Source organism: Lepisma saccharinum, chromosome 1 (assembly GCF_977018435.1).
Source record: "Lepisma saccharinum chromosome 1, izLepSacc3.1, whole genome shotgun sequence".
NCBI lineage: Eukaryota > Metazoa > Arthropoda > Insecta > Zygentoma > Lepismatidae > Lepisma > Lepisma saccharinum.
The window spans coordinates 596921-612841 of record NC_139229.1 but is presented as its reverse complement, the minus strand read 5'-3'; the positions used below and the strand labels follow the sequence as shown (position 1 = coordinate 612841).

At 39.1% G+C, this 15921-nt stretch overlaps 1 protein-coding gene across 2 annotated transcripts in view; it reads right to left on the bottom strand.

The window, feature by feature from the left end:
* LOC145992041 (uncharacterized) overlaps positions 1–15921 on the bottom strand; it is a 97518-nt gene that overhangs the window by 66455 nt on the left and 15142 nt on the right. The window contains exons 3-5 of one of the 2 annotated variants that reach the window (XM_083128166.1): positions 13263–13316; positions 11824–11952; positions 976–1065 (exon numbers count right to left, since the gene is read on the bottom strand). In XM_083128166.1, coding sequence (XP_082984292.1) covers positions 976–1065; positions 11824–11952; positions 13263–13316 — 273 coding nt within the window. The remainder of the gene's footprint in view (positions 1–975; positions 1066–11823; positions 11953–13262; positions 13317–15921) is intronic. The other variant, XM_083128175.1, reaches the window with a different exon arrangement.

The window sequence follows — 15921 nt, the reverse complement described above, 5'->3', positions numbered from 1 at the left end:
CTGATTTATCTCCTACATGAACATTTAAAAGGTCATTAAAGTAGTTCTTCCATCTATTTAGAATATCGCTAGGGTCAGCTAGAAAATCACCGTCTTTATCTTTTATCAAGTTTACTTTAGGTTGCCACCCCTTTCTAAACTCATTTACACCTTTATATAAATCTCTGATATTTTTATTTTTGCTGTTTGTTTCAATTTCGTTAATTTTGCTTTTCAAGTAATCTCTTTTTTTACTTCTAAACGTGCGGTTAACTTCTCGCTTTATTCTATTATAATTGTTTAGATTTGTATCATCAGAGTTATTTAACCACCTAAGTCTAGCCTGATTTCTTATTTCTATTAGATTATGACATTCATTATCAAACCATGGCTTACTTTTTCTCGGTTTATGGTATCCTATACTTTCTTTAGCTGCTGATTCTATTGCATTACGTATGTGCTCCCAATTCTTATTTACATCTGTTTCATTTATATTTTCATCATCATTTAAATCCTGCAAAACATCAAATCTATTTGACAGTTTAATTTGGTAATCATTCTTAATTCTTTCATCAGTAAACTTTCCTGTATCAAATTTTAGAACTTTTAGATTTTGTTGCTTATGATTTATCACTGAGAGTCTTTCTCTTAATTTAGCAATTACTAAATAATGGTCACTGGCACAGTCAGCACCTCTATGTGTACGGACGTCAATTATACTAGTATGCCTTCTCTTATCAATGAGAATATGATCTATCTGATTATGAGTTTTACCATCTGGAGAAGACCAGGTATATTTATGGATATCTTTATGTTTAAAAGTGGTACTTTTCACAATTAAATTCTTTGAGGTTGCAAAAGTAATAATTAAATTCTTTGAGGTTGCAAAAGTAATAATTAAACTCAATTCTTGATTTAATAAATCTTATTTTAAAAACTATATGCATATGCATGAGACAAACAAAATCAATTACTGTATATTAGAAAAATACGTACCTGCACATACAGGACAACATTGACCTAATGGAATGTATTGTTGTGTTTTGCATTCTATCTCAGGACAGACAACTCCTTCACAAGGATTGGCTACAAAGACAACAATATTATAAGTCACAATTTTCTTTCACTTTTGATATTTTTAAAACATTCATATTATTGTAGGTGCAAATGATAATTTAAATCACTAAAGCATCTGACACAATATTTAGAAAGTTGCATTCCTTGCGAAAGTCACAGACAACTTTATCATTTAATGTACATAGATACAAACAAGAGAGTGTTGGCAACACTTCCTTGGTGATTGGTTTCCAATTTCTTCTTTGGTGTCTTCTACAAGTGTAGGTGGTGAAAGAATAGAAATAGACTTTTTGCTTCCAAATCGTAGAGGGTCCCAGGCTTATAGTGTCACATTTGTTACTTTACAAATAGTTAGAAACCAACCTTCAGCAAGTAAACATTTGGTATTTCAACCCACCTAACCAAGCTGATTGGAGGCATTTTAGAAACTTGCCAATCTCCTATTGCTTTGTTGCAACTGATATGTTTGCAAAAGAGTACAAAACAAATATATCAGTTTCCATGGTAACACACTTCCTCTAATTATTAGCTGCATACATTATTTTATTAAAATATAAGTATGTTGTTGTATGAGAACCAGAGGAATGTAACTCCAAAAGTGGTGTTTTCTGTTTCGTTTTAATAATCTCCCCTCAAGAGGTTTGTTTGGAGACAGATTGACGTATCTCCACTTCTAATCCTTAGCAGTAAGGGAAAGTAGATGCATAACTTAACATTACAAGCAGTACCTCCAGGGCTTGTTTCCCAGCAAAAAGACTGAACTCCTAGCAGTCAACAGACAACTAGTGGTGCGCCACCTACACACAATCTCTCATACAACTCGGATGATAGAAGACCCTGCATGTTTCATTTGCAATGAGCTAGACCAGGGTGGACAGTCTACGACCATGCTAAAATTCAAGTATAATTCCCAGTTTTCAAGACGAACTTTCCAAAAATTCAAGGATACAAGTAGATTGTTTCTCTATTTCAACCTTACGTATTACTGCCTCTCACCACCCACTCACATACACACACAAATACGAGGGTCGTACCGAAAGTAATGCAAAAGTGGCCATAACCTCTTTATTAACTGATGTAGATCGTTCAAATTGCACACGTAGTTGGAGTGACTCTTCCTCTATAGAAACCAGCTACTCAACATAGTCTCCAATTAAAGCGGCGATGCATTTGCGCCATCGTTGAACCCAACTCTCGAATCATCTTTGAAAAAAGTCCTGTGTGCACTGTCATATCCACTTCTTCACAGCCACTTTCATCTTGTCTGTATCATCAAATCGTTGTCCTTCATTGGACCAAACAAGTAGAAGTCGGAGGGCGTCAGATCTGGACTGTACGGTGGATGTGGGACCACGGACCAGCCCAATTTGCCGATCACGTGATTTGTTGCCAAAGAGGTGTGTGGTCAGGCATTGCCATGGTGAATGTCGATCGCTTTCAGATTCTTGTGCTGTCTCCTCCTCTTAATGGCTTTTCTAAGCTTATGGAGTGTCTCAATGTACCGCTCGCTGTTGATGGTATGGCTGCGTTTCAGGAAATCAAGGAGAAAGGACGTCTGTCCGCGTGAATCAACTCATCCACTCGCTGACGATTCGTGTCAGTGGTCGCAGTTGATGGTTTGCCACTGCGCGGTTTGTCTTCAATGCTGGTTTCTCCTTCTGTAAACTTCTTCATTCACCTGTACACATTGCTCTTGTCAATGGTGTCATCTCCGTACACATTCTGTAGCCTACTGTGGATGTCGGAGAGCCTGCACCCCTCCTTCGTCAAGAACTCGATGACAGGACATTGCTTCTGCTTCTGCTTCACGTGCAAAGAAGACAAAAATTCTGAAACACCTGTACAGAGGAAGTCACTCCAACTACATGTGCACTTTGAACGATCTACATCAGTTAGTAAAGAGGTTATGACCACTTTTGCATTACTTTCGGTACGGCCCTTGTATATTAACAATATAAAGGGCCTGTGTGATTCCAATGTATCCAAAAATTCTAATTCAATTCAATTAAACGGTAGACATATTTAAAATATTTAATTTAAGGTTCGGAGTTCACATTTGCCATTTCACATACTCAGAGTCAGACTCGAAATACATCCACAAACACAAGTCTCAAATGTAGCGGGCTATACTAATCTACGAAAAGATGTTAATTGTATAAGAATTTCAAACTGAAATTTACCCTATCAACTTCAAGATATCTTATCTTTCGTCTGTCACATAGATTGTTCTGCAAAGGACACTAACAAGTAAATGGATTGAGAGAATTCTGCTTTATTTTCCACGAAGCTTTCCTTTCCTTCCTCGATAAAAATAAAAGCTAAACTGTGAAAACTTACCTCAGGGCATTTATAAATATACTATATTATCAATTGGATTTGGAATAATAAAAGTTGCAATTTTTCACGTCTACGGAGAAAAACTCACGCAGAATTCCCGGAGCCAATAATTCAGGCATAATTCCGGGAATTCCCTGTATGTAGCCACCCTGGAGACGCAGCGATTGCAGCGGGAGCCGGCGCGCAGTGGCAACTAACTCTACGTGCGTTTGCACACGCACCGATAAAATCGATGGCCTCATCACCAAAAAACAACGGGGGTTAATGGCACAGCTGCACACGTGGTCCTACACGAGAAATTTCTTCGAAGGACCACGGAAAGGTCTGTATGCGGCAGGAGGTCTCCTTGGACAACTCGACCATCGGACCCATGGCCATCCCCTTCTCCGCAGGTAATTGAAAAGAGGGCACAGACGAAAGCCATACATTTTAGCTGTAAGTTGTTTTGAAGCAGGGCAGCGATAATAATAATAATAATAAACTTTCTTTATTCGGCGGGCGAGGTTCAGCCAAGGGCTGCTCTGCCACCTAACCCTTGTCAATATGATAATACATATGAGATGATATAAACTTATGAAGCAGTAAGCTAAACGTAAAATAATAATAATAATAATAAAACAAAAAATAAAAAATGAAGAAAGAAAAAATACATAGAAATTAGTTGGATACAAAAAAAGTGTAACTAGAAATACAAAAGACAATAGTAATAATAATACAATTCCTTATAGTGAGTGACTTGATACCTTCAGTATGTGCTCCGACTCTGCCATTGTTCCATTAACAGCAGATCTTTTATTTTACCTTTGAAATATAATTGGTTGTTTACACTAGCGATATTTCCAGGCAATGCATTCCATGCTTTGGGAGCCGAAAAGGAGAAAGATGATTTGTAGGCCGTGGTAGAGTGATGGGGTAAATCGAAGTTGTTCCGCTTACGGGTAACATACTGATGGATTTTCCTACGGGAATGCATCTTCTCAAACAGCTACTGCGGTTTACCTTCTGTCAGCATGCGGCGTATGAAACAGAGATAGTGCAACTTCCTTCTGTTTGCCATGGTAAGAACCTGATTATTATTTAAGAATGGAAGAATATGATCGGATATTTTGACTTGAAAAATGTATCGGAAGCACGCATTTTGCACCATTTGTATTTTTTTACTGAGCTTTTGCGAGAGTTGAGGGCCGTAAACATTATCACAATAGTCGAACAATGGGAAGATTAATGCTTGGATGAGTCTTAGCTTGCATTCCGCAGGGAGGTAGTCACGGAAACGATTCAGATTCCTTAGTGTTCCATAAGCTTTCCTACATTGCGTCTTTACATGTTCTGTCCAATCAAAAATTTCGTCAAAAATCAGACCAAGATTTTTAGCAGTGCTATTCCTGACAATGGGCAAATTGTTAATTTTGAGCTCGATCTTAATATTTTTAATTAACGACCTTGAATAATTAGAACTAATGATTATGAAAGTGGATTTTTCTGGATTTATTTTAAGACCGTTAGATACACACCAGTTACTGACGATGTTCAAGTCAGAATTTAGTGACTGAATCTTATGTTCCAACGAAGCGTAATGATCTGAGAAATATAACTGGGTATCGTCTGCGTAAAAATGTGGAGTGAAGAATCTTATGACTTGCTGCAAATCTGCAGTGTAAAGGGTGAAGAGGAGGGGGCCTAATATCGATCCTTGCGGCACGCCTGCTTTCAGCGTTATAGGTTGAGACACGTGAGATGGTGAATTATGTAATATGACCCTTTGACGTCTGTTAAATAGATATGTTTGAAACCAGTTTAATGTTGAAGGAGAAAACTTGTAATATTTAAGTTTGGCTAATAATAAATCATGCTGCACAGTGTCAAAAGCCTTACTGAGATCCAGAAGTACTAAAATAGTGACTTGCTGTTTATCAATGGCATAGAGAATATCATCCACAACTTTAGTAAGAGCAGTGGCTGTGCTGTGTTTCTCACGAAATCCGGATTGCAGCGGGGGCAGTAAATTATTCGTGTTAACGTAGTTTAACGTCTGCGAATGCACTATTTTCTCGAGTACTTTAGATAGCACAGGCAAAAGACTGATATTCCTAAAGTCATTGTAAGAAGTGGCGATCTGCTTTTTCTGAAGTGGCAGGATTCGTGTTTCTTTCCACATTTCAGGAAAGACGCCACTGGAAAGAGAGGAGTTAATGACGTGCGTTAGCGGAGATAAAACATAAGGCAAAGAAAGTTTGAGCATTTTAGTGCTGATACCATCTACTCCAAAACTATTTGAGCGTATGCTATAAATAGTTTTATGTACATCTTTTTCAGTTACCTGGTTAGGTTAGGTTAGGTTGGGTTAGGTTAGGTTAGGTTAGGTTAGGTTGGGTTAGGTTAGGTTAGGTTAGGTTACGTTTCTTCTTCCCTCTACATATATCTTATTTGGATTTCTTCTTTCCCACATGGACGAACATGGATCATCTATTTCTCCTATTTACATCGATCATATATTTCTTCTATGTTTGCAGAGTAAATCATCTATTTTCTTATTTCCTCTATTTATTCTATCTTTGCAGAATAGATAATCTATTTTCTTATTTCTTCTATCTTTCAAGAATACATCATCTATTTTCTTATTTCTTCTATTTGCCCTGCTATCCCAAGAATCAATCAATCAATCATCGAGAACTGAACCAAAGCTCCAATGGATTCAAGGGCGACAAATATGGATAGGATATAGCGCCACCTCCTATGCCAAACCGAAAAGGGACAGCCGAAGATCGCTAAAGGAAAGCGCTACCTGTGGTCAGTGATTTATCCACACACCCCTAACACCCCCCAACACCCTCCCAAATTTTGACGAACACCCCCCAAGCAGAAAAGTGGAACACCCCCCCCTGCAGGGGGGGTGTAAATATGGATTTTTATATCAACAATAGAATGACAATACTTCAACATAAAGGAACCATTTGTAGCTCTACAAGAAGCGAAGTCTTTTGATCAACTACAACCAAAGTGTCAAAGAAGGAGGGTAGAATGTTCAGCATGGTGATTTCCTGGAAACACCAGCTCCCTTGACAAGGCTTCGCTAGGGAAGGGACACTGCCATCTGGAAAATGTCAAACTGACCGCTAACCCTCCTTCCAAGGAGCACATACCGCACACAGTGTTGACAGTTCAGCGTTTAAATACCTAAATAAATATTTCTTAAATATGTTACAGGTTTGTAAATTCAACCCCTGAGTCAATTAAATTTACATTTCGTTTCATTTTCCTTTCAATTCTTTCCATGGGCGTCCGGAAGGACCCCGCCCCCCGGAAAATGAAAGTCAACCAGAAATTATATATTTTTCACATATAATTTCATTTCAACCATAATAATATGCGTTAATTATTGCATGAATGTGATAAATTCAAATTTAAGCAATGTTTTTTGAGGGAACAATACTATTATTGAGGAAAATGTCCCTTGTTTGCCCCCCCCCCCTGTAAAAAAAATACCTTGTCTCTTGCTGGAAAAATCCTGCGGACGACCATGATTCTTTCATGCGAAAAATGTACGATAAAAGTAAGGGAAGAAATTCAAAGATACAGGTTTGACTCTTGTAGTCAATTGTGCTACTATGGTTAGCAACACTATTTTCTGTAACTTGGGCGAGATGGATGATTTTGGAGTGGTAGAGAAGAGAACAGTGAAATGCCTTAGGTCAGTCTCAGTGTAGCATCTCAGTTCGTGTGTTGTCGTTCTACTTAGTGTAACAATGTCTAAAACTTTACTGCGAAATTGGCTGAAGAAGATAGAGAAATTGAAACCAGACAGAAAGAAACCGAAAGTGGCGAGTAGAAAAGAAGTGACACTATATGTAGGCAGAATTTCTTCCAACGGATATTCATAAAGTACCCCCGGGTTCGATACCCTGTGGAGGCACATAGTGGTTCGGATCCCACTTTAAACTGTAGGTCCAGACTTAAAACACCAAATCAAGGAACCATTCATAAAGTACCAATATAAAATTTACTGAACGAGTATTCGAGATAAAGCGACAAGAATTTCATGAAGAACCTAAGTGATTCATTCACATCTATAGTTGATGTGTGTGACAGATTTTGTGGCCCTAAGAGTTCTTACTTTGTATAAGAAATTAGAAAGAGAGTTGTAAAAGGGGGAGGGGGTGTCACGTGGGGTTTTCCTGGGTGCAAAGGACAAATGGGCTAACAAACAAAACAGATATAAATAGAAAAATGTTAACGTCGTAGAGCCCTGTGAAATTACTGGCGCACTATTAAAGTTATTATCAGTTTGCAAAGATATAGATTTAGTAAAAATTGTCTTCCTCTTTTTATCTAGTCTCTTCCCTGACATAATGACATATTAATTGTTTTCCAACTTTCCAGAGGAAGTAAAGGAAGTATAAGGAGTTAAACATAAAAATAAATTTTATTTACATTAAGTCCCAAATTTATATCTGACCATAGACGCACCAGTGGGGGCACAACAGTGTATGCCACTGTCTGCTGGAAAACGTGGAGAGAGAAAAATTTCGCTTGTTTCATTGTGCTCTTTGTGTTGGAAAGTCAAATAAATGCTATTCAATTTTTAAATAATTTAAAATAAAGCATTACCTCAAATTAGAAGTGAAAATTCCTTGCCTTCCCTTTACAGCTGACATGCCATGCGTTTATTTGCACATGTTATTTAGTTTTCGTTTAAGGCAAAGAGGCACAATCCCCTAGAGTCTCTCGTTCAGTATTTGAAAGATAAACTCTCAACATCGCCAAGCATATTTTCCAATGTTTTGTAAGGGTAAAAAGACTTCAATATGAAATTTCTTGACCGATTTAATTCAAAAGCAATACCAGGTGTCTATCAATTGCTTGCTAGATTGAGTTCGTGTTTTAAGTCCACTTTATGCACAGTAAGGCTAATCGGGAATGGACTTACAGTTTAAAGTGGGATCAGAACCACTATGAGCATCCTCCGGGTATCGAACCTGGAACCCCTTGATTACAAGGCGACAACGCTACCACTGCGCCATGTGGGAGGCCCCAGGTGTCTATCAAACGTGCATCTCAACTTCCCACTATATTTTAAAATCTTCATGGCCATGCTCTATATAGAGTTTCATTATTTTATTTCAGTTTGTGAATCATTGTTTAAACAGAGATTTGGAAACACCAGCAGCATTTGGAATTCACTCGCAACATAGAACTATCAAAATTATATACGTATATGCATATTTTCTAACTGAAGCTAGAACAGGAGGGGGAAGGGGGCATGTGCTGAGGTAAAGAGGACACCGAACGAGCAAAGCAAGATTGTAAGATACTGTGAAATGAAAGTATTGTTGCTATGTTTAATTAATAATATGCATTATAAGTTTGCAAATAAATAGTTCTAAAAATTTTCTTGCTCGCTTCTCTCGCATTCTATTCATTTATTTAAGAGTCATTATATTTGCAGATACATGTACTTATTACTACTACTTCAGACAGGCAAGAGCGCACGCACCCATGCAATGCATTCTCACCGATATTTCATCGATGAATTGGGCATCCCACCGAGATAATATCTGAGTTACACCTACGATAAGAACAATACAAATACAGTAAAAAATTATTGCGCAAGTGTTCCTAATCTCTTTATAACTAGCTTAAGAATTGCATGAAATGATCCCTAGTAATAATATGTTTAAATTTTGTGTTTTTCAATGTCATCTCTTGTGTTTGTCTGATGATTGATTAAATCAAGTACTGAACTGTAGACTGAAATGTTAACATTGTCACAAAAATATATTTTCCATCTTTTCCAGCATTTGACATTTCTTTTCTTCTGAAATGTTACGTGAAGGGAAAAGGGGGGGTGGGTTAATCTCTGGAAACATCTATGAACAAATTGAATTAGGGCAAACATTTTAAAACGGTCCAAAATGTGCACTTAACATTCCCAAACTTACACCCCCCCAAGGGAAAAATCCTGAATAAACCCCTGCCTGTGGTCCAGCGCGTCTAATGGAACTAGCGCAAACCGTAGGGCTTTGGGGCGTCTAAACTTGACTGTAGCGCCACCGAGGACCAAACAACCAAAATCTGACGATATACTCCTCGCCAGAGGTAATCAAAAACCAATTCGATGATCGAATTGAAACACAGTTTTGAACTAGCGTCTCAACTTCTTAACTTTGCTGTAACTTTAACATATGGGTATATCCTTAACTATCGTGATTTCTATTTACATTTATGTTTCTTATACTCTATATACATTTTTATAATCAATATTAATTTATTTCCAATTTGTTTTAATCAATATCATACTATTCCGTATCCTCCTATTTTGTCCACCAACATTCGTCCCAGCTTTTCTTCGCGCTGCCATCTGTTGTCGCGTTCCCTAACTATACGATTGTGCGCGGCTGACTAGGCACGGACAAGTTGAAGCAATAGTACGTTTCCAAAGATGTTCAGAGACTAAGACGTAACTGAAATATTCCTAAACATGCTAAACATTTTAAAAATTATAACTTCAAAGTACGAATCTATAAATGTAACCCATATTATTTTGAATAGGTTTTTCTTTGTTTTCTCATTTCAAAATTTGTAGGATGTAAAAATCAGAGACCATGGCATAATAAGAAAATATCGAAGGACGCACATAAAATGTGTGCGTGGAAGGGGCGCCAAAACACAATCTTGCCTAGGGCGCCAAAATATCTAGCTACGGAGCTGGAATTACACCCCTACCCCTACAATTGAGCCGTTTTTAAAACAAAACAAAATAGAAAAACCGTACCGATTTCACACTGTGAAAATATGGTAGTCGCATGCACAGTTGCTTTTGTGCACCATCGTTGTTCCCTTTCCCACAACGTCCCTCGTGTGTTGTCTTCGCAAATGAATTTATGAAGTGGTATGGGTCATTGCCACCACGTCGCGAATGTGTCTAAAGCCGTGGGATCGGCCGGATGGCGAACAGATCGCGAGTTAAGTGGTACTGAGCCTAATATCCTCAAGAGATTTATCTTGGTTATGCGGCTTGCAATAAGGATGAGCGCAAGGAAGAAAACTGATTAGGTCTGAATGCAAACACACACACACATACAGTACTAAGCGGAGCGAAATTGACCCGGTGCAGTGTACTTTATTCTTGGCCACTCTTCAACCCTAAATCGGTCATCTACCTAACGCATCGTCCATCTGTATGAAAACTTTCGATATACGCCGAACATGTCACCAAAAGCGACGCTGAACTACAAAAATCAAATAAAAAATACTGTATTGACGCTCTTATCCGGGGGAAAATGCATAAAAAATGTATGCTCAGATTCAATGGCATTCATAATAGCTAAGGAGGGGATGGGTTGCAAAGGGTACAGTTGCCCCTGATGCCGAGATAAATAGGACACCGAATCAGCAAAAGAGAGAAAGTCCTGTGGCGCCCTTTATGAATAAATCCTGCGAATCTCATGTTTGTTTGAATATATACCCGAGATCATTGAAAAGCATTTTGAGTACCTTGTTTGCCATTTCTTCTTTCGAGCCAATGTCTATCTAGCCCATGCTTTTATTTTTCTTCTCAAACCTATAATTTGGCAATTGTTAGAAATTAGCAGCAGTAGATATTCTCCTAAAGTCCACGCGTTTACTTCGTTAACGTCGAAGAACTGAAGAAAGCCGCCGCCACGAACTTGGGTGAGGATAAATAGTTGTTTTCGTCCAATCACACTCAACCGTCAGCCAATGGGCGCAGCTGTCATTCTGCTCGTCTACTCCACGTGGAGTCTCAGTCACATGACTGCGGATACGCTGTTGCCGTACTTTGCAACTTCAATGTGGAGACCGTGGGAAGGTGCTGGTGCACGGAGGGACAAGGTGGCGTAGAGTAGATGTGTGGCAACACTGTGGGTTGAATGTGACTGTTGCAGCTTGTGGGCGCGCTCCATGGACTCCAAAGCCAGCCGGTCGTTAACGTAGCTAGCGCCTCGACTATACAACTTTCTTCCTCAAGTCACTCCTCCATTTTTAACTTGTCTGCTCTGCGCAATGCCTTGTGGAATCAGAAGTCTGCCAACAAGTACGGCAACGAGTATCTTGAGGCGAAAACTAGCAGGGGTGAAACACGTCACCACTAATCGAAGTTCAAGCAGCAAATTTAGCAGGAAATGTAACCTAGTGTAATTCAGACTTAACTCTGCTACACCTTTGAACCGGGAAGGCGTCACAAAAGACCAAGCGCGCCTGAAGACAGTCTCTGATAAGCCAATTTTTTTATATTCCGTTGCTTTTTATTGTGCCTATATAGTAATAAGACCTTTCAACAAGAATACTAATATAACAAAACAGTAGAAAATAATAATGATGATAGTAATCAGCTGCTTTAAATTTTAAATTTAATAGCTAATGCTGTTAAATATTGTGATGAGGCAATTAGAATCGCAGTGATTGGCCTACCTGGACATGTTTGGGCACAGTCTACTCGTCCCAACGTGCAGCGGCAAGTTGTACAGGAGTCTGGATTCCACGTGTCGCCATCTACGTATGTTCTGCCTTCGAAGGTACAAGTGAGAGGTGGTTGTGGTTCTGTGAAGAATACAAATAGAAAGCTTTGCTGAGAAGCAGCTTGTGAAAGCATGCAAGGTATTAAGGTCTACGTCCAAAGTTCCGTAGCTATCATGCAATGAGAATGACTGAGCGCATTTGCACATATCCATCCATTGGCTCTTCACGAAGGCCAAAATCCCTAGAAATCTGTTTTTGTTATTTCCTCCCACTTCGTCTCATTTCCTTTTTTAAGTTCCCCGTGCATATAGCACCGTACCATGAAGGCACATTTAGGAGATGTGGAACTGGGCCCCACACATTCTCCATCTCGGCCATTTTTGGAGGTGATGTGATCAGCAGCACGCTCCCTCCACCGTTACCCCCAGGGTTGCCTCCACGTACCCATTGATTTGAGGCTTTATGCAGACACAAGGCCTGGAAAATTTCGACCTTAGATCACCACCCCGGGAATCGAACCCGGATTTCCCACATAGTAGTCAGACGCCCTACCGACTACACCACCGCGGATCTCCTACTTCTTTGGGAACTAAAAAAACAAACAAAAAAAAAACAACCTGATTCACTGTAAACTGGATCGATATACGTAGAGTAACACATACTTCTGACTTGTAACGACACCATTGATTTTCAATGGTGTCGTTACAATCCAGAACCGCTCATGACTACAGATAGGAAGAGGAAATCAATTCGCCTGGGTCTCCCCAATTGCGCAGTGGTAGCGTCGTCGCCTTGTAATCAAGGGGTCCGTGTTCGATTCCCGGTGGAGGCACATAGTTGATTGATTGATTGATTTAGTTTATTTTACTTCGCGTTTTGTGCCTCTTGGCTAATTTGCGAAGATGGGGATGAGTGATGAAATGGATGAAAATGGACATTCACAAACAACCATACCCGACCGGGATTCGAACCCGGGACCCTTGGCGTCGCAGCGCGATGTGCTAACCACTCGGCCACAGGGTCGGGCCGGAGGCACATAGTGATTCGGATCCCACTTTAAACTGTAGGTCCAGTCCTGATTAGCCTTAAGTGGACTTAAAACACTAACTCAACAACCAATTCGTGTGAACATCCAAACTGATTGATCGACACAGCATTTGATCTCGTATAAAAACTATAGGCCCAGTTTATTTGCCCAGCCAGAGATAAAAAGAAAAGTGCGCCTAACGGGCTTAGTATTTTATTATCATAGCTAATGGTTAAAGCAAATGAACCTACAGCCAAGAATGTGATAAAGCATGTAAACTAGTAAGAATTATTTAGGCGTTATCTAATATTAAATCCATTCAGAGCGTGCAACCAGCCGGATAAAAACGCACAGAATGTCTTACCTGGTTCGACGACCGACGCCGGCGGGGGCGCTGGTGGTGCAGGAGGTGGAGCCGCTGCAAATTAAAATATTAAATATCAATACTCAGGGTATAATAATGGTGAGAAAAGGAATATAATGCAAATTATAACGATATATACTTTTTTAAAAAAATGAGAATTCAAGGTATGGGCGTTGGCAGAAATATTTCAGGGACTGGAGTGTAAAATTTTATCCATTACCTAGATTATAAAATGGTTGAAGGAGACAAACAATAATACGGATTGTGGTTTAACTTTTCTTAAATAACTCCCGGCAAATCAAGAACCTTTATTACAGGGTGTAATAAAGTCTGGTAACACATTCAAAAATTTATTGTAAATAAAATATTAACATTACTAACTGGCACAATACATTAGTTGAACGAGTAAACTTGTTTTTGTTTTGCAGTTGTTTCCTCTAGTTTCCTTACTGTTTGGTGCTTATTTCCTGGGTTTGTTCCTAAATCTCCTTTGAACATTTCTGTAGCACTTTTTGTTTTATTAAAATGTAACACACAATTTTCCTTCCAGCTCCAGAAAGCGCAATCTTGAATTTGCCACCATCTAGCGGCGACAAATAGAACTAGAGGAAACAACTGCAATACAAAAAATAGTTAACGACTTTACTCGTTCAACTAATGTTCAACTAACATTACTATTACTAATCACTTAGTAATGTTAATAGTTTCTTTACAATACATTTTTGAAAGTGTTACCAGACTTTATGTACACCCTGTATAAATATAAAAGAAGGAATATTATCTAGAACTTAATCTAAGTCCTGTGTACATTAAAAAATCTAAAGATTGACAAGAAAAGGAGAAAATAAATACATGAAGTGACGGAGAATAGGAGATAGAGATAGGTAGATATTCATTGATTTGTTTTATTAATTTCGCTTTTCTCCCACTTTTGGCTAATCGCGAAGTTGAGGATGAGCGATGATAAGATGAAACTGATGAAGGTACACTCATAAAGAACACCCATTCCCAGAGCGGGATTCGAATCCTGAACCCACGGCGTCGTTGCGCGCTGTGCTAACCACTCCGCCGTGGAGGTTAGCAGAGATACAAATGTGGGAAATTATTGAAGAATTCATGGATTGACTGATTGAGATGGTGTTGTAAGTCCACTTTATGCACAGTAAGTCTAATTGGGATTGGACCTACAGTTTAGAGTAGAATCCGAACCACTATGTGCCTCCACCGGGTATCGAACCCGGGACCCCTTGATTACAAGGCGACGACGCTACCATTGCGCCATCGGGGAAGCCAAAAACTGACATTAAATAATAAAAATCCAAATGGAAGTGGGCATAATCTTTCAATTGTGATTACGAAATTATTTCCCTGACTTCAACACACTCAACACTTCCTCTGCTGTGATCTGCAAGTTTCTGTCCACACTTCTCTTCTTTAGCCATTACGTTATTCTCCACAGCAACTTTAATCGCCGAAGAGTGGAGATCCGATATCTCTGATCGGTAAGAACAAAGCGTTGTAGTGCATTCATTTAGTGAAAATCATTGGTTCCACTGAACGAGTGATTATTTTCCATTGTTCGGTTGCTTAGAAACTTTAATTTGAACCTAAATAATGAAAACATGATTTTGAAGATCAACATTGTATATCGTATCGTACCCAAGGCGTTGGGTAAAAGTGACAAGTCTTCTATTATCCTGAACATAACAGGAAGCAGAGAAAGGATTTTGACTCAAAAGTGAGGTGACTGACTGGAGAGTGGGGGAGTGGACTGTTGGCGAGTGAACGGAATGGTGATAGGATCGGGGATGAAGAGCGCAAGGGTGCGAGAAGCGTGAGTTCTGACAGGATGGTCAGATGTGTGACGGCGACAATGAAGATGATTGAGAGGACGATCTGTAGAAATAGCCTACATCCGGACGAGATGCAGGTAAAGTCCTTTTCCTAAATACGTCCATATCGATTCAGTCGTGGAGAGTATAAAACCCATTTACGTTACTTGTCAATTCTTGCCAAAATATTTTGCAAACATACGGAGATGTGTGCTACTTGTGAAAATAGCTTTGTCATCTGCCTATACTGACAGCGTAGCATCCCTATTTGTTGACATATCGGACGTGCAACGTTACCAAGAACTTTCAAAACATGGAGAATAAGAGTAAATGCGAATAAAAGCGTCTCGGTATTATTCGCAAAAAAGAGAAAACGTGATCCACTAAACCTCCGAATGGGAGGTAATGACACCCCCCACCAGAATTCAAAGCCAACCTACCTGGGTATACTACTCGATGACAGCCTCACATTTAAATATCACGTTAAGAATCTTGCGGACAAATGCAACACACGTCAGGGCAATTATATCCAATATGGAAAAAGTTCAGCATTTACAACCAAAAAGAGACAAACGAAGTTTGACGTTCTACTAAGAATAATGTGCTAAGAATAATCTCAGGGCAACAACGATACGTTCATAACATTCAAATAAGAGAAGCATTAAAACAAGAAACGCTTTTTGAATTCATGCAACGGGAAAGGTTGAAATTCTGTGCATAACCACCTCACCACCATAATCCAACCATAAATACCATACGCGAACGAGATTCAAGAAGACGCATTCACAAAATGCCTATACTTAAAATAGAAACAAATCTAAAATGCC